This window comes from Lycorma delicatula, chromosome 3 (genome assembly GCF_047948215.1).
Source record: "Lycorma delicatula isolate Av1 chromosome 3, ASM4794821v1, whole genome shotgun sequence".
NCBI classification, from domain to species: domain Eukaryota; kingdom Metazoa; phylum Arthropoda; class Insecta; order Hemiptera; family Fulgoridae; genus Lycorma; species Lycorma delicatula.
In genome coordinates this window covers 125612483-125633169 of record NC_134457.1, presented here as the reverse complement: position 1 = coordinate 125633169, position 20687 = coordinate 125612483, and the positions used below count along the sequence as shown (strand labels likewise).

General features: G+C 28.7%; 1 protein-coding gene across 1 annotated transcript in view; it reads right to left on the bottom strand.

Annotated features, from left to right (window-relative positions):
- The window catches only part of LOC142321957 (maspardin-like), a 59649-nt gene extending 41487 nt beyond the window's left edge, over positions 1-18162 (bottom strand). The window contains exons 1-2 of the mRNA XM_075360511.1: positions 17912-18162; positions 14140-14274 (exon numbers count right to left, since the gene is read on the bottom strand). Of these exons, the coding sequence (XP_075216626.1) occupies positions 14140-14274; positions 17912-18010 (234 nt within the window). The 5' untranslated portion in view covers positions 18011-18162. The remainder of the gene's footprint in view (positions 1-14139; positions 14275-17911) is intronic.
- Positions 18163-20687: the final 2525 nt, after the last annotated feature.

The window sequence follows — 20687 nt, the reverse complement described above, 5'->3', positions numbered from 1 at the left end:
TTATGAATTATTAATAAATCAATATAATTAAATTAAAAAAAAGAAAATGAAGTCGGATCTGAACCGATGTGCCTACCCCTTGTAAGATCCAAATATTACATTAATTAAAATTTCATTTGGCTATAACTCTAGAACCAATGAAAATATGTACCACTTATGACATATCGTTGAAAAGCTCTCAATGAGGGCTTGTTACTGCAGGCAAGAAAAAGTCCAAAATCCAATTTGGATTTTGGGTTTTTTTGGACACTTTTGGTTCAGTATATGGCAATCAAAATCGGAGGTGCACAACTAGATGTTAGAAGAGTCCTTAATCCAAAATGTCAACATCCTACGGCTAATCTTTTTGAGTTATGCAAGATACGTACGTACGTACAGACGTCACGCCTAAACTAGTCAAAATGGATTCAGGGATGGTCAAAATGTTTATTTCCGTTGAAATCTCAAAACCGAAATTTTTCGCGATCACAATACTTTCTTTACTTCGTGTAAGGAAGTAAAAAACGGTACACGCCTTTTCAAAATGACAATCTGTTTGTCTTGTTCTGTTTGTTTTTCTGTTTAAGAATGGACGCTATACTATTAAATAACCTCGACTAAATTTGTTGCCGAGTATTCATAAGTACAGGGTGTCCCATATAAAACGCAACCCAACCTTATATTGGTAGGTATTAAAATAATTTAGGCATGTGTAAATGTAAATGTAATTTTTATTATTACCATCCATTACGTTACATTTAGAGTAAATGTTGGAAGTGGCCGCCATCTTCTTGAATACAAGCTTCAATTCTTTTTACACCGTTTCTTGCAACTTTTTTCAAAGTTTGTGGCTGGATATTTAATACAGCTTGTTCAATATTGACTTTTAATCGTTCAAGTGTTCGTGGTTTGTTGCTGTAGGCTTTTTCTTTGAGGTAACCCCGTAGAAAAAAATCCGCCGCAGTCAAATCTGGAGATCTTGGTGGCTACAAGCCTCGACCGATAACACGATTACCAAAGAATTCCTCGACGAAATCACAAGTTGAACCTGCGTAGTGCGATGTCGCACCGTCATGTTGTAGCCAGCAGTGTCTATCTTCCTCTTCCAAGAGTGCGATGAACTGAAATAAAATATCCTGATATCGTTCTGCATTAATGGTGTACTCGAAAAAAATAGGACCGATTATTATCTTCCGCGATATCGCGCACCACACGCCCAACTTCTGCGGGTGTAATTGTTTTTCGTGATAAACGTGGGGATTTTCAGCGCTCCAAATTCTACTGTTTTGGCTGTTTACGTAGCCGTCCAAATGAAACCGTGCTTCATCTGTGAAAAATAACGAATCCATAACGTTAATTCCCCCACGCAGAAATCAACGGAACCGTTGACAATATTGTAGCAGTTTTTCTTTGTCGGGCTCAATAAGTCGATGAACCGTTTGAATGCGATAAGGTCGTAATTGTAATCGTTTGGTCGCTTTTAGACAAATTAATTTCAGCAGACAAACGTGTGATCGATTTATTTGGCGAGGCGAGTAATCGGTCTTTGATTTCAATGACTCTATCTGTATTCAACACTGACGCAGATCTTTTGTGTTCCTTGTTATTAACAGAACCGGTCTCTATAAATTTTGCGACTGACCTTAATACTGATGTTTTGTTAGGAGCCGGTTTATCTGGGTACTTATGGCGAAACAAATCTTGCACTGCAACCGCTGATTTCGTACTGAAGTACGACTCGACAATGAAAACACGTTCATCTAGCGAAAACACCATCTTGTCTCTAGAAATACACTGAACGTTATGATTGCATTGTTGTTACTATCAATAGTGTTCTACTGCGTCGCCGCGATGTTCAGATGTTGGACGAGTCCATTTCAGTAACGAGTAAGGGAGTAAGCTTGACTTTTGAAATTTCATGGAGGAGTGATTGATGGGTTGCGTTTTATATGGGACACCGTGTATATGCAGTGATACTCTAATATATCTACTCTTATGACGACGTAATCTTTATACTCGTTTTACCTAGTTACCGGTTTATGTCAAAATAAACAGCTTGTTCACATTCCGGCCTAGATTTTTAACAGTTTTAGATACTACCATAGGAAGAAAAATTAATTTTTTTTTTAATTTCAGAAAAATATTTCAAAACTTGTGAAAAACGATGCCGTTAAATTGAACATTCGAACTTTTAATCGCTGAATTTTAATGTAGAAAAATGTTGAATCCTTTATTTTGGGTTCATGATAATTACCTCAACAAACCAGGTATTTTAAACGGCGTAACCAGATTGCGCAACGTAGTTTAAAATTTTTTTCGATCGTTCGCCGAAATATCAACACAGAAAGGAAAACCGGCAAACATGTTGCAAGTTGGTATAGAGAAACGTCGTTCGCTGGGACGTTGCAAGATGAGGTAGGACTTTCAGATAAGTTGCGAAACTGACCGGTTAACTGTTTTGTAAAGCATCATGTTTCAAATATGTACGCGGTTTAAAATCCGCAAAGTTATACAAATAATGTTACAGAACTCTGTTCTTCTGGACGTTGCTCTTTACGTATAGACTGTAATACAGATTCTGTAATTTGTTTGTTCCAAGTCTGAACGAGGCTTAACTGAAAATTTTCTAGGTTATTGACCTAACTCATCATCACTCTGGCGTATCCGTTCACTATTGTGGACTAAATTACTGCTTGAAAAGGTTTACACAAACAATTCTGAAATAATTTGTTACATAACACTAATTTTGGCAGTCAGATAAACTTCAATATCTACTCGTACTTGTGTTTTATGTAATAACGAAATACAGGAGAAACAAGGATGTTGCGAAATATATTCATTAACGTTCTATTTTTAAAGTATATACGCATTGTAATAAAGTTAAGGTTGGCGTGACTAGTTAAGTTAATTATAAACAGTGAGGACATCGTCATAAAAAACTGTTTACAATATAGAATATTGATAAGTTTTATCAAATATGATTAAGAGAACAATACAAACACAAAGACACGATGTGTTACACAATTCTGAGCTAGTAAATACTAACAAATTCTAATTTGACTCTAAAAAATAAGCATAATCAAAGGTCAAACAAGAAATATAAATATTATAAATGTTAGTTTTATTACATTGTTTCCTTTTCAATAATCTGACTTATTTTTTTGTATTTATCAATAAAAATAATTAATTTTATAAGTAAATACTTAAAGATGGTTGTAACCTAAGTAAACATTAATATTTATTCTTCAAATTTATATAAAAACATAACATACACTAATAATACAAACATTAGTTATATACATAATTTTAATACAAATTATTGTATTAAAATAATCTATGAAAATAAAAGGCAGGTAAGTCGTGGATACACACGTGTGTATGAATCAGTAAAACAATAAAAGTAAAAAAGTAAATACTGCAACATTCAGTTCGTTATACTGAAATAAAATCGACTGTATTCTATATATAGTTCTCTTTCTCTCTCTATATCTCTCTTTATAGAACCTTTTGTCCTGATTTCTACTCTAAGGGTAAAATGAAGCCATACTGAAATTATTGGAACATATATTAAGGGTAATTTAATACTTTCATATAATAAAATTTTGCAAAAAGATCTGCAGAAAATTTCAACTGAACTTGTACTAGGGTTTAAGAAATTTTATTTTTATTACAAAGCCAGAAAATTGTCAGAAAAATATTGCATTATAATTTTACACCGAAAAAAGAAACATTTGGAAAAAAGCTAAAAACAAAATTAATTATTTAAATAAAATAAAAATTAAGTAAGACTATAGCTTCATATCATTATTTAAATTTCACTGTTATGTTAAAAAACTAAAATTTCTTATTTATAAATCGTTCTGAAAAAATAAATTTAGGAAACTTTTAATGTGGTATGTTGGCAGCAACGACAGTTGTCAACTGAGATTCGATTGTATTTTAATAGTTTTATATGCTTTCAAAATTTAAGAAAATTATATCGCTTAGTTATCACTTTCTAATAAAGCCTTTTCAATCTTTAAAAGAAAAATATGCAAACATAGATTCTGTTGAAGGATACTGAATGTACATCGTAATATTAAGAAATACTCCGTAGTAGAAGGATTCAACACCGAAAAACTTTTGAGTATTTCATTGATGCACACACAACTCGTCTTTTTTTGGACACTTTTGGTTCAGTCTATGGCAATCAAAAAGGGAGGTGCATAACTATGTTAGAAGAGTCCTTAATCCAAAATTTCAACATCCTACGGCTAATCTTTTTGAGTTATGCGAGATACATACGTACGTACAGACGTCATGCCGAAACTAGTCAAAATGGATTCAGGGATGGTCAAAATGTATATTTCCGCTGAAATCTGAAAACCGAAATTTTTCGCGATCACAATACTTTCTTTATTAGTTCATACAAGGTAGTAAAAAGGTAACTAGAACAGAAGTAGTGTAAGGAATTTTCAACGCAAATAAAAGTAATATAAGAAATTCATATGAATTATTTATTGTTTCATATAAGTAATTATATTAAATTTTAAAATCGAAGGGTGTATTATGCAAACACTGAAGGAGGGCATTTCGAAAAACTGTTGTAATAAGAGCAACACTGTAATACCATTACAATAATTACTTTGCAATACATTTTTATTTTCAATAACTGATTTTGTCCATAGGTTTTTTACATTATTGAAATGAGTTTTGGTTCATTTAAAATTATAATACAATACTTTTCTGCCCGTTTTGTTTTTAATAAAACTCAAATTCAAACTTTTCATGTTCAGCCGAGATTACATACAAAAATTTTATAAAAATAAAATTCTCTACAAATTTTGTTGCAAAATTTTATTTGTTTATTTCAGTCTGATGACAATGTAGTACAATAAATTTAAAAACTTGTATTTTGTAAAATCAATTTTTGTTTTACAATAATATCAAAAAAATGACTATATAACTAGTACTCAAGTACTGGTATTTATAAATAAATAAATAATTTTTGAAGTTTGTTCTGCATTATAAATAATATTTACCAGAACAAAAATATTTCAGCAATTGACAAAAGCAGAATAGTTAGGAAGTGTCTAATGTCTGATTTCTAATTCTTAACTATTTATTACTTACACCTGAGTTTTTTTTTAATAAGGACTTAATAAATAATACTTGTATTTACCAGCTAGGTTTTCATAATAATTGCAAATAAAGGCAAAGAAATCATTGTAATTTCCATAATAATAATACTACTGAATAATAATAATAATACTGAATAATTATTCACTTTTGTATCTGCTAATAATTTAGAAAGCATGATAGCTGTATTCAGTCTGGTGGGAAACAAAATATGAGTGAAAGTAATCTGATGTATAAGACTATGTCAGCTCTTCATACATCAATTCATTTATTAGGTCAATGTCCTAACGATGGAATGAGTTGTCTAGTACTGTTTTTATAGATCTTAATACAGTAATGAATTATTTAACTTACAAAAATTTATATTATAGGTACTGTAAATGTAAAGTCATCTTAACAGTTCAGGTGACAGTTTAAACAGATTGATACAACATAAGACCCTCATTTGATTCTCCTTTAGAAGTGATTTTTTTTTTTACCATTTAACCTTTACATCAGCATCTGGGTACAATTAAATTTCTATATAAAGACCAAAGATTTAAAAGTAAATCTGTGATATAAATTATAGTCATGAAATTAACACTAATTATTATATGATTATTATTATATATGATGTCAGTTAATATGTATAAATGATTTTGATCATGTCTTCTAAATTTTTTAATCTGTTTTATTTTTAAATATCTTCACTTATTTGAACAAGAAAGATTAATATCCCCAACACCACACTACTCAAACACAGAACTACAAGAACAAATATAATTAAATTGTGAAGGAAAACTTGAACTGACATAAACAAGGGTGGGAGTGAAAAAAGACCCTCCTCATTAAATGGAAAGAAATGGCTGTTATATTAAAACTGGCAACAGTCAAATGGATTTTAAAAATTTACCTATTTCATTCACTTTATCACCTGGAATACCATTAAAGCTGTTTGCTAATTTGAAATTTTGTTGTAATACAGTATTACATACATAATCAATGACAATGTGTTGAATCACTACATCTTACATGGCAATTATCAAGCAGACAAATTGACGCATCACTACAAATTGTGAGAGATACTTGCATTAATCTGGTGTGCCCCAAATGCAACCTACATAGAAGGATCTCTTCAAGGCAACAGATTCATACTGGTAACTCAATCAATCACAATAATATAGTTTATATATCAAAATCAGGCAGCAACTCAGTCTACTACATCTGTCAGCTGACATTTCACAAAGTACATAAAATCAGAAATAGTTACACCACACTGTGAAGTTCGGCTGAGTGCAAACTTTCTTTGAGGCAACATCAGATTGTCAATCAGCTGGGATTTCTATGCAGCTAGGGACCTAACAGAAACTGAACAGAAATTAGGTAATTTTTCTCTGTTTTCTTCAGCAAAGCTATTTCAAAGTGGAGTTGAAATGTTGGGAGATTCAAGAAGAATACATTGATGATGATAATTCGAAGTTAAGCTTAGAGAGTAGCTTTATTTTAGAATTCCAGCTGAAGCCTTGCAGTGGAAACACCATCTTAGCTAATATCATGGAGGATGTTGAGCTTCTACCCTTATATTCTAGGATATTTAGACCTTGGTCTTTCCGTTATGAAAGAGAGGGCTGGCTATCTCCATAAAATTCTTACTACTAAGTTGGGTTGAAAAGCACCAGTAGCAACACAAAGTGATGTTATGGGTAGGTGGAATTTGAGATCATAAGAACAGTTTGCTTGGGAGAGGGATAACAACAGAACTGCAATCACGCTAAAATCTCAATAAGGCATGGTAAAATTTAAGCATTTATATTCAATCTGTACTAAGTGATGTTATTTAGTGAAAAAGTAAAATATGTAAAGTTTTAGAACATTTAATCGTGAATTCTTGTAAATTCTTATTCCACATCACAAATTCATCAAAACAGACAAACAAATTTTACATGTGGTGGTACCGACATTTCTTGGTTCAAAAACAATTTTTAATTTATTTTTTACTGTCTGTAAATGAGAAAAAAAATTATCATAATAAATGAGAATTTTAACCCAGATGTTCTTAATCTAACAAATCTAACAAGAAACAAATCTAACAATCTAACAAATTTATTGGAGTTTGAGGAAAAACTAAGATTGTGGAAAAAACAAGTAAATTATGAAATCATATATATGTGCCCTTATAAAGGGTTTGTGAAAGTGATTCTCAATGTTATACATCACAATTATAAATATGTTTCACTTAATACATTGCTCTGGCGAACATCTATTTGCAACAATAATTATAGTCCCAACCTAAACAAAATTTTATTTCTTAAAAAATCCTTGAATGCAATGTACATATTATTATACACCACTCCTTTAATAATACTAAATTATTAAACATCACTCTTTGAAACTGTTCAGTATATCCTTCTGCTAAGCCAGATCATATGGTTTCTTCAGGGCAAAGAAGGTAAAGAATAACATTGTGTTGATGCAGAACAAAGGCATTTCACACAGATGCTTTAAGGCCAATCAGTGGAAGATCAGCCTTGTTTGGGTTTGGTAAAAAATATAATTCAGAAAATTCCTTTCTCAGAAACAATTTGATTAGAAAATATAAAAACAGTGGGACAAATTTTTAACCAAATCCTTATAAAGTCTGAAAAAATGCAGGAAAAGTATTTTGCAACAGAAATATTTTTAATATAAAAGCAAAATTGGCTTCATGCAAAATATTATTGTAAAAAAATTAATTATATACTGCATAACAGACAGCTGACATCTTTTACTCCTGGAATGAAATTGGAGGTCCTTAAAAATTATTATTAACACTGGGTGGCCATGAAAAGTTCCAGTGAATATAGATGTTAGAATAACTTTCACAAACATAATATAACTGCCTTTGAATATTAGTTATTTTATAAATTACATGTTATGTTCTTTTAACATAGACACCTATTAAAAGATAAGTCAGTAAATGTTCAGCAATACAGGAAAATTATTACAAACTATTAATTATTTCAAGTTTTTAATATACCAATAATTTATAAATCTGGTTTGAGAATTCCACAAGTACTCAAAAAAATATTCACCAAAAGTTTTCTCTCATAACATTATTTAAAATAACACTAATAATATATTTTTGTAGAGAATTTCAGTTTTTTAAATAATTAATAATTTAATTTTTTGTTGAAAAAAATACTTTTTGTACGAAACAATAATATTGTTATTTTATTTTTTTTACCCAGTACTGAAAGGTTTTGGCATGAGATGGCTTTACTTATATTCTAACATATTCCCATGCGCAAGCCTTCAACTTACATGGTGAATTAATCGTTTAACAGAAAAAAAAACAAATATTGAATTTATGATAAATAACATAGCTAACTTCAGGACCTAGGCATCTACTTCAGTTATTTTTATTTTATTTTGGATTTTAATAGATGTGCTTATCAGACTTTTAAAAGTAAGATTTTGTGAATGTTAAAGGTCTATTTTTTAAAGGAAGATAGATCAGGTTAAGGAAGGCTAATTGGCCTAAATTCTTGTGATAGTTCAGGATCACGCTCCTGGCTTCGATTCAAAATTAAAAATTCAAGAGGGTATTGATGGAGAAATTTCATGAATGGAAATAAGGGGAAAGAGCACATAAAACAAAGTGTCATTAAAAATAACAAACAAACAAACAAATTTATAAATATAACTGTGTGTGTGTGTGTGCTCACACATGTGTGTTTATGTACTGTAATTTCACAACAGTGCCATAATATCCAAAAGAAAGGCAGAAAGTCACTTTCTACAAATTTGGGCATATTTAATTAAGAACCTAGAATTCATAGAATTTAAAATTTCAGAAATTCATTTCTGAAATTGTTTTGTTAAATAAAAATTTGATAACTACTCCTTCCATTAATGTGCTTTTTTTAACTGATCTTAATTAAGTATTTTTTAATCTAATCTAACAACCTAATTCCTGTAAAATTAGGAACATCTAAAATTGAAAATTTTGTTACATATAATTTTGTTCTCCAGGAATCTCGTACAGTCAATATACAATATTGTTATTAATTCCATAAATATCTTTATTCTTGGTTTACGAAATGCAGACTTAACAATATGATAACTGGATAATTTTAAATTCTGCTAACAAACCACCACAGACAATTGAGATACAATATTTCTTACTTTAATTTTATCATTATACTGATTTCACAAGATCTCACATCCTCAGTCATGGTTGAATTCATTTGATTTAATTGTACATTAGAAAAAAAATATTAAAAATACTAAGAATATTAAATAAAAATATTAGAATATTCACTACATCTGTAATGAACATTACACCATGTGCATGGTTTTATTTTAATTACAAAGCATATAATTAATTTTAACTTAATCAAAATTACACATACCAGTTGCAATAAAATAAAGTGATATTTAACAGACAAAATTTTATCAACAACAAAAATAGCAAACTTTTTATATTAATAAAAATTATTCATTCTCCAGTAAATTTATAAAATAAAATGAGTAGCCAACAATATTTTATTTTATACATGACACATTAACTAATTAAAGATATGTTTCCTCCTTCTATCAAAAATGGTTCAGTGAAGTATGTATAATTTAAAGCGATGCAATTTATATAAATTTTTCCTGAATGAATGTTTTGCTCCATATAATGGTGCATTTTCAACAAAAATTTAGCCACTGGCAACAACAAATTCATTTTGACCATTAGAAAATGTAATTCTCATTTTACCCTTTGCATGTTACAAGAATAAGTATTTTGCAATAATCAACAAAAACATATTAACGTCAAGGAACTAATAAAAGAAGGATTCCTTTTTGTTTAAGAAAAATAGAAAATGACCTGTTGATCTAATCAAAAGTTTAAAAAGATTTTGTTTGTTGACATCAGACATTTGACTAGTTTGATGTGTTTCTTTCTCTACATTAATCTCTTAATTTCAACCTACCACTTATATCCTCAATTATCTGTTAGATGTAACTAATCTTAGTTTTCCTTTTGCTGTCTAGAATCATATTTATTGATTCTTAATATACAAGATCCACCAGCCTTATCCTTTTTAAAAAAAAAACTATCATAAATTCTTCTCTTTCCAATTAATGTTAAAACCTCTTCATTTAAAGCTTCATCAAAGGTTACTCTCAAACCATCTTAAAACATTTTTAATGTACTTCAAAAGCATTTTTACCCATTTATACTCTTTTTGTTATCAGTGTTTTTTTGCCATAAATCACTGCAACTAACACAAACCCAATCTGCATATTAGCCAGTATAAATCTATTTTTTCCGTAATTGTTTATGTGAATCAGATTTTGATATCTTCTTTACTTCATCCATCCTACACAATTTTATTAACTAAAAACATATTAAAATTAGAATAGCATTGCAGCTAAACCTGAACAATAATCTCCAAATTTCTGAACCTTACTGAAACCAAATTATAATGCATAATAATAGTTATCTCTATCAAGACCTCTATCAAGAATAGTTATGGTCTCTAAGATCATAAACAGAATTCATACTAATGCACATCAATGTCAAGGTTATGCTGCACCTGAAAAATGCTATACAAAAAAAAATTAGCTGTTAACTATAGGATATTGATCTCATACTTCTTTTATAACAGCTATTTATAACAAAATTAATTTTATTATTATTATTTGGTATCAAGTACATATTTATTTAATTTTGTTTTTTCCAATCTTTGCCATTGTAACTGATAATTAGTATCTTAGAACATAATCTGCAGGAAATCTTCTGTAATTTAGAGAAAAAGAAACTCTTCTGTTTTTATCTTAATGTAAAAGAGTAGAGCAAATTTCACAAACTAATTCTAAGATTAATGTGTAGGAATTGTGAGATGCCATAATACATACCCCATAACTCTGTTAGAAAAATCATGCCAATATTTCCTCCTTGTATAAATTATACAGTGGTTCAATAAAATACAATCTAAAATTAAGCAATTTAAAATAGACTCTTCTAAGTATATGTTTTACTCAACATAATAAATAATAACTGCATTTTCAGCAATAATTAACTATAAATAAAGATAGATTCCTCACGTTTAAATAATATAAACCTTGGACCTTACTAAACCATATTTACCTTGGATCTTACTAAAACATATTGTTTTGCTACATATACAAAATAAAATAATTGAAAACAAACCAACAGTACAAGACTAATACTAACATAAACTTTACTATTTATATATATATTCTACATTATATACATATACATTTATATGTATAATATATGTATGCAAAATATGTATTGGGTGTTTCTATAATACATATCTAAAGAAAAAAGTAAGAAATTTTTTTAGTAGTGTATGAATTTTTAATTTTTTTTAAGGTGAACAGCCAGTTAGCTTATTACCACCTGGAGATCACAACCAATAAAATTGGTTCTCTACAAATTAAATTTGATAATGTAATTAAACATACACTTTCAAAAAGAGTTAATGGAACACTAAACAATTTTTTGTAAGCATAGTGGGCAACAACTAGAAACATAGAAAGAACTACAAACTTACTAATATAGAAAGACATAGATTTGAAGAAAATTTATCAATCAGAATTATGAATAAACAATAATTTAAGAAATATTTTAAAAATAAAAATAATAGGCTACACCATTCAGCTACCTAATTTCTATAGTTTAATGTTTTTGTCATGTAAATGTATCATGCATGGTGTGTGTATGCACACGCACACATATGTGTACATACACATACACACACACACACATACACACACACACACACACACACACACACACACACACACACACACATACACAATTATGTATACAAATACATGTAATTGAGAAATAAGTGTAAAATGTTCCTACAGAAAACTAATTAATGATGACTGAATATAAATTAGTTTTAATTTCAGACAAAAGTTTAAGAAATTTAAATAGTTTTTTAATTTCTCTCAATACCTAATTAAAATATTCCCAAAATTAAAATGATCAATAATTCATTAAAATACACCCAATTATTTACGCTAGTTTAAATTTGCAAGCAATGCTGCATAACATAAAGGAAAGATTACAGTATAACTTCAGATTGTAAAGAATATTTTTAGTTTATGTACTTCACGAGTGAAATCCATTAATGCACACTACTCATCCCCAAGTGCTTACAGAAGTTATTTTCCAGTGAACAAACAAAAAATGAAAAAAAGGCCATCAATACAAGTAAATACCAATCTTCCCAAGAAATACTAAAATTTGAATCTCACATTTTTTAATAATTGGATCGATTTTAATAACTCTTTTATTTTAATAGTAATTAACTAAAATTGTAATATTATTTTTAGTAAGTTGTACTGTATTGTTGTACGAGAGGTGGACTCAAGGACTCATATGACAAGGTTACACCTTGTCATATTCTTGAACTGAAAGAGATATATTAATGTCTTGTGGTGGCAGCACTGCTTGTGTTGTTTGTCTTTATGCTCCCCCAGCAGCAATTCTGTATGACATTCATTATGTGTGTAGTGTCATTGTCAATATGACGTGTTCTTTAGAGGTTTCATCCAGCATTCAGTAGTCTTATTTTTGTGAGCAAAAAATTACAATTGTTGTGATATTCATCGCCAAATTGTTTAGGTATATGGTGAGAGTGCAATGTCATGCCCCATGATCACAAAATGGTGCCAAATGTTCAGAAATGGAAGAACAAATGTAGTGACAAACTGCTTACTGGGCGTCCTTCAACAGCTAACACGACGGGTAATGTGGAACGTGTGAATGAAATGATTTTGAGTAACTGACGCATTAAAAGTAGAGAGATTCCAAGTGAACTTAACATCAGTTATGGTAGTGTGTTTGCGATTATTCACGATCAGCTTGGTTACTGTAAGATGTGTGCATGATGACTGCCACATTTGTTTACTGACAACCACAAACATCAACGTTTTGCATCTGTTCTTTCTTTTCTTCAACATTATACTGAGACTGGTCCACAGTTTTTAAAACAAATCTCCACAGGTTTATGAGAGTTGGGTGCTTCATTACATTCCTGAGACTAAACGAGCATCACATGAATGGAGACACAAAAATTTGTTGCAATCAAAAAAAAAATGAAAACATCTCCACATGTTTGAAAGGTTATGCTGACAGTCTTTTTCGATTCTGAAGAAGTTGTTTACAGTGAATTTATGCTCTGAGAAGCAATAATTAACAATGAATCTTATTGCAAGACTAAAAAAATTGCGTAAAGCCATTAAAGATGTAGACCTGGATGATTGAACGATGGGGTCAGTTTTCTTCATGACAATGCTACTCCTCATTCAAGCTCATGTGACAAAGGAGTTACTGCAAAAATTCAAGAGGGAAGTATAGTCTCATCCGCCTTACAGCCCTGACCTAGTACCCTGCGACTACCACCTGTTTGGTCCTCTCAAGCAAGACCTGGGTGGGGAGCGTTTCGCTAATGATGATAAACTGAAGGAAGTGGTGCTTAAATGGGTGAAGGAAATTGGAAAAAAATTTTATGAGAGTGGAATTGAAAAACTTGTCATTAGGTATGAAAAGTGTTTAGAAAAAATTGGTGATTATGTCAAAAAATAAATAAAATTATTTTTTGTTCAATAAAAATAAATTGTCTTACACGTGTTTTTTTCATAGGGTAGGTGGGGGGGGGGGGGGTTGTAACTTACTTTCTGATCATCCCTTGCAAGTTATTACATACTTTAATTACACTATCTATATTGTGAATTAAAATAAATTTTTAAACAGCAGTGAAATGAAATTTGTTGGCTTAGGAAAAAATGCACAAGTGTCTTTAGTTATGCCTGACTTTTATTCATAATCTTTTGAACTTGTTACTGAAATGACCCAAGATGTTGTCCTTTGATGCAGCATGAAAGATACAGTATACAATCAAATGACAAAATTTGAAATAAAATACAGATATAAATGCTTAAGATAACTAGTATATAAAAATATATTTTAATTATTAGAATAAATATTTAAAAATAAATATATTTCAACCATACAGAACACATAAAAGTTACAAATAAAAGTACAAAATAACTTACTGCAATAACTCTAATCCCTTTTGCACTCAAAGCAAGAATTTGTTTAAAAAATATATCAGCTGTACCACTGACTGGAGGAAGGCAAATCAATGGACAGTGAACAGTCTTTGGCCCAGAATCATATATTTTCCATCCCTGAAAAAAACAGTCAACAATAATATATTCATATTTTGATTAATATTGTGAACTTTCATAGTGTGATTATACATAACTTAAAGAAACATAGCAATCTAATAAAATATAAATCCATAGTATGATTTAATATCTATATAACACTTGAAATTTAGGAAAAATTAAACTCTAAGGAAAAGAAATATGTAAACATTTCTATTGACTCAGTATCTTAACTGATACCGACTGATGTAAAAAAAAAGGCTGGCTTTTAATTCTAATAATATTATTTACCCACTTTCACCTATTATTTTGACAACTTTAGAGTGTTACTTCAGATTCAAATACAACTTGAAAACAAGAAATGTGTGTAGATGCAATTATGTTGTGTACAACTGTATAGACTTATCTTGTATGGTGAACAGTATCATGAAAACAGGTAACATTTTGATCATACAAATTGCAATCAAATTGTTTTCAGTATAGTCATAATGAAGTTTCTGACTGCAACATTCCTGTTGACCTAATATTTTGTAATGTACAGCATTAGAAAGACAATGTAGAACTTCTGAATAACATTTGTCTAACTTTCTAAAGCACCTTTATTATATACACCTACAATATAATTACACCATTTATGGTGTATGACTATAAATATGATTATGTGCACTATTATAAAATTAAGAAAAAAACTATTGGCATTAGTCTGAATCTTTCTCAATTTTTCACTATCTACTTATACTTGGCTATTTTTAAAACTGTTGTAATTTTTTCTCTCATACATATAAAAATCACTCATGTAATTTTTGTTTCACTGCTACAGCTAAAAATCTCACACTATTGAGAGATATTATATCACAAAATATTTTTAACAGTTTTTTGTGATCTTTTAAAGAAATTTAATCATGTTAATTCTCAATGATTTACGTGCCAGTAATCGATAAGTGTTGTAATTTGTATATGAAAGCTGTTATGATTTTGGAATAAATACTTGTTTTTTGGTCTTTTCATTTTTCTGGGCACACAATGAAGTGTCATCATCAGTGCCTGGACATGATATTTATATACTAAACAAATAAATGCTTAAAAATTAACTTGAAAACTAAACAACAGTAATATAAAAACACAGCTTAGATGGAAAATGCCTGTACTTTTTTTGTTGGTTTTTCAGAGCACACAATAAAGGTTTGTTGTTAGCAATGATTCTACAATAAACTAAATATTTCTATAACAACAAATGTTAAGTATATTGGATATTAAACAGAATAACAGGAAAATAAAAAATAAAATTAACGAACTGCACAATAGCACAGAAAAAAATAGGAAAAAAGTAAAACACAATATAAAATACTTAAAAAAACATATTACAATAATTTATTGAATATAATGTAGGGCTTTAAGAAACAACAAGCTAGCATCCTCATATTGTTCTCTACAATATCACACATGTTGGCTCCTAATTTAAATTTCCAATGGAATGCCGCATAACAAATACAGTTCACAAGGATATGGTGCATTTTCACAAGTATTTCACATACTTGTGAATTTTTACAAAGAATAATGTTTTCTGTTGAAGAAATAAACAACACAAAGGAATACTGGGGAATACAATTTCATATGTAATTTGCCACTGCATGAATTTTTTAATTATTTTTATCAGAGGAATACTCCTGTAAATTTTATCAGCAACCGCTAGAGTGTTATGTGTTAACTGCCATTTATTATTCTAAATGTTCTCATATACTAAGACAACCATAAAAAAAACTGCAATAAACGCTACAAAATGGCCTTAGTGTATTTTTTTTTTTACTATTCTAATTGAGTAACATTTTTTCTACCTATTTCTATAGACTTTGAATTAAATTAATTTTATGCACAGAACAAACTATTATTCAAAGTTTATAAAAACAATACTGAATGGAAACTGTTTAATTCAATGTTTATTGTACTTTATATACAATAATACACAGTCAATACAGATTATTAGGAAAATTTATCATTAAATACAGTGATTGTTTATGAAAATTTTATAACTGGTTATAAACCTATGACATTATTACCACTAATAAAGGCAGAATACTCAACACATACATTTTGAGATTGAATCTATATTGAGGATGGAAAAATTAATGCTTTAATTAATACACAACATATACAGTTTCCAAATTAAGGTATAATAATATTATTTGACTGCAATATTTGGAAATTTTGAATCAAAAAATAAATTAAAATTAAAAGGTTCACTATATCAAAGTCAAAAAGCAGAAAAAGACTGTGTAAGTAATAAAACTGTTGAATAGTAAAAAAAAAGGCAGTTACAATGTTTTTTAGAAAAAAGCAAATCATCACTTTAGAAACTTTGGTACAAAATGTTTATTGAAGTAATGAGAAAAAGATAATGTGGTAAATCTGAGTCAATTTGTAGTAAATTTTTAACCAGTTAAAACTGGTTAAAATCATGACTAATAAGGACTATCATGACTAATGAGGAAGAATACTCCTAACACATTATAAGATGGTATGTATACTGGGGATGGAGAAATTATGTAAAAATAAATATACTAAAGATGCAGGTGTATGCTGTATCCAAATTACAATATACTTATAAAGCATAAATGTTTTCATCACGTTAAATCATGTATATATAGAAAAATAACAGAGTAATGATTGATTTAGTTGAAAAGGTTATAAAAGATCACTCATACACTAATTCTCTCCATCCAGAAAGAAAAGTCAGGTACTAAGAAAGGAGACTTGAACAGATCTGCAGGAAGCAATGAGATGTAAAATTATCTCATACTTGATGATCCAAAAGCATTCACACAAGAAAGCTATCTATCATTACAATATTTATAATCATATTCCTCTAGGGATCATATTTTTACTTAAAGAGCTAAAATTATTGTTAAATTACTAAGAAAAAACCTAAGAAAACTATATTTTTGATTAAATAAACTTCAATTCCTTAAGCAACAGACAATTAAACTTAAATAAATTAAATAAATATAAAATTAACATATTGAATTAATATTAATAAAAACATTATTTAATTAAGCGATAAATTAGGCTACAACGAATAGGCTCAATCTAAAAGAATAGGTTGCAAACTAACAAAAAATCAACAAATTTAATTTTTTTTATATTTCAAAAAGAAAAATTACACCTACATTTGACCATAAAAACTTGCATAAATTAGAAAAAGTCTTAAGTCAACAATGTTAGGGTCAGTGACCTAATTCGGTGTAAAGGTGTGTGTTCAGAGGAAAACATTGTAAAGATAATCTCCACGAGTTAACCTGGTAGAAGTATAGATATTCATTTATGTAGTTCTAGACTTCAAACAGTTATTAATTTAAGTAGCAAAGATACTTGCTGAAAAAAAAGTTGTATTACAAGAAAAATACAGATCTTTAGCTTTTTCAACTACGGTTTTATACTATTAAACACATATTTCACCATAAAAACGAGATTTCAAACGATCAAATCTGACAATAATAACTGAATACACAAAGATCAACGCTGACATACTTTCAACATATAATGCAATAGTATGAATAATGTACTTAAATTTACCTTTTAAGAAATTAATGGTTTCTTAAAATAAGCGATACACAAATACTTTAAAATGAACCTGTTAATTTTTAAATAAATATTAACAAACCTGGGTTGAATTCGAATCCACAACGATTTTCCTCAATGGAATATTACTTCTAAAGCTTGTATATTCTTGGGATTTCGAAACATCTGTAATGTAACTCATTTTCCTTTAGGACATGACAATCTTTACACTTAAAGTTAATGTAGTTAAGGCATCTAAAACCTTTTAAGAAACATTTACAAAATACACTTCTCATAAATTATACAAAGAAGCATTTTGACAGAACATCATTTTATAACTACGAATGAAAACACAAAATCTCCAAGTCAGCTGTTTTAATTCATTAGTCTAGTCGCTGAATGTTATTCTGTTGCTGCGAAATGCGCGCGAGTTTTAAGTTATTAGAAACTAAATAGATATTTTTCTCTTGGGGTATTAGGGCAATTTTTAAACCTATTTTACTTTATGAATCTAGTTTTATAAATCCAGGAGAGCTAGTTTTATAAATTAGTTTACAATTTTAGTTTGTTAATATCGTTAAGAGTTCATAATTTTTGTTACATGAAGTTTTATAATTTCATGAGTTATGTTTTTAATTAGTGCTGTTTTAAATTTTTCAACACATACATAAATTTTTCATTATAACATTGTATTTTATAAAAATCAATGAAGAAATAAAAAAAGATTACGAAATCGATAATGTATTTTAAATTTTTATAATTTTATTCTGTGAATGAGACTGAGAGTGTGAAAATGACAGCTATGGTGTAGATGAATAATTTTTACTAGGGTAAACAAAAAGCACAAAAATAATTAATTTTAAGTGTGTAAATCGAAAAAAATTTCAATGAAATTGTAAACCATATGGAAAGAGTCTCACAGATATCATTTCTTCCCCTAAACAAACAAAAATTTCTGTAATATAAATAAAACTGTTTTTAAGAAAATGATACTGATATCAAAAAAGGTAACACACTACATTTCTATTATCAAAATCTGTTATTAATTTAGAATTTTCTTAAAAAAAATATATGTAATAGATAATAGATATACAATAATAGATAATAAACAATGTTTAAGCATTCCATACAATAAGCAGGAAAAATAAAAATTTGTTACAAAACCCTTGCCCGATTTAATTTATTAAACAATGAATTATCATAAGAATTGTATTATTTCTGTAAATGTGATATGATAACAATTTCTGTAAATGTGATATATAAATGAAATTGGGCTGGTAAGAGTTTTGTAACAAATTTTTCTATTTTTTTTGCTTATTATATGGAACGCTTAAACATTGTTTATTATCTATTATTGTATATCTATTATCTATTACATATATTTAACATGTATTTTTTTTTTTAAGAACATTCTAAATAACAACAGATTTTGACAATAGAAATGTAATGTTTTACCTTTATTGATATCAGTATTGTTTTGTTAAAAACAGTTTTATTTATATTACGGAAATTTTTTTTTTAGCTGAAGAAATGATATCTGTGAGACTCGTACCATACAGTTTACAATTTCATTGTAATTTTTTTTTTATGTCACTGTGCTTTGTTAGATTTTCTTTTATTTTTTTATAAATTACTGATTGTTATCTTACAGATTTATTATTAAAATTTATTGCCTTAGAACAAACAAATTGAATTTCGCAGCCAATTTTTTTTGTTGATAGTCATATCATTCACTTCATATCATATTTTTCCATTTTTAATAAGGTTAGTATAATGACCTTTACGAATTGAAAATCCATGATGCAACATTGCATTTATTGCTTTGTAAGTAAGTGTAACCCTCGATTTTTATCGTTAAATTTGATTTTACCAATCGAATTTATTTCTGTTTTATTTATGTCTTTTTATAGAAATAAGTAATCCTCATTCATCCTCTGAAGTAATACCTTACAGTGAGTCCGGAAGCTAAACAGAATAAATAAAGAAAAAAGTCCAGATTATATTCAGCCAACTGACATTTCAGTATAAGTGACAGCTTTATTCTCTTTACCAAAGACTGGCTAGATAATGAGGGTTGTTACTCTTAAAAAATCACCTCTACTGATTAATGCTAGTACCTCAGATGCTTTTCACATCATAACAAGCAGAAGGCACAGAGAAAGTGTAAGGCAGCAGACAAATGTAGAGATGTTTGCCTCTCAGTGAGGTTAGAATTAAATAAAAAATACAAAATTATGTATAATTTATGTATTATTTACAAAATTATAAAAATAATTTATAATTTAATATAGAGATAATTATAATAAAGTTATTATGTGCACACACACACACACACAGACAAAGCAACTTGTTCTGACTGACTGATTCATCAATGCCTAGCAAAAACTACTGAAGATAAATTGATGAAAATTTGTATACATGTTCCTACAATGTAAGTGCACACTAAGAAATTCCGAGTTTAAAGGGTTAAATGGAGTAACTATGAAATTTACTATTTTTTTAAATTTCTCAGTAACAAATGAAGATATCATTTTAATTTTTGTTTGTGTAATTTCATGTAAATATATAAAAACCAATTTCAAAATTTGACCTTGAAAGGGGTGAAAAAAGGTAAAAAAAATTTGAACAAGTTTTGAAAATTTTCCCCATTTCCAACTACACTAAACGAGATATTCACTAGATTGGGGGTTGATTGCAAATACTCTTAAGATAGATATTTAAAAATCATTTTTGCCTTTTTTGAATTTAGATTTTTTAAGGGCTGCAACAGTGTATGTTGTAGCACTTCAACCAACACAGCCAATGTTACTGTATTTGCAACATGACTGGCTGCACCTACATCCGGTTACTTGACAAAAAAATATAAAAATTAAAAAAAA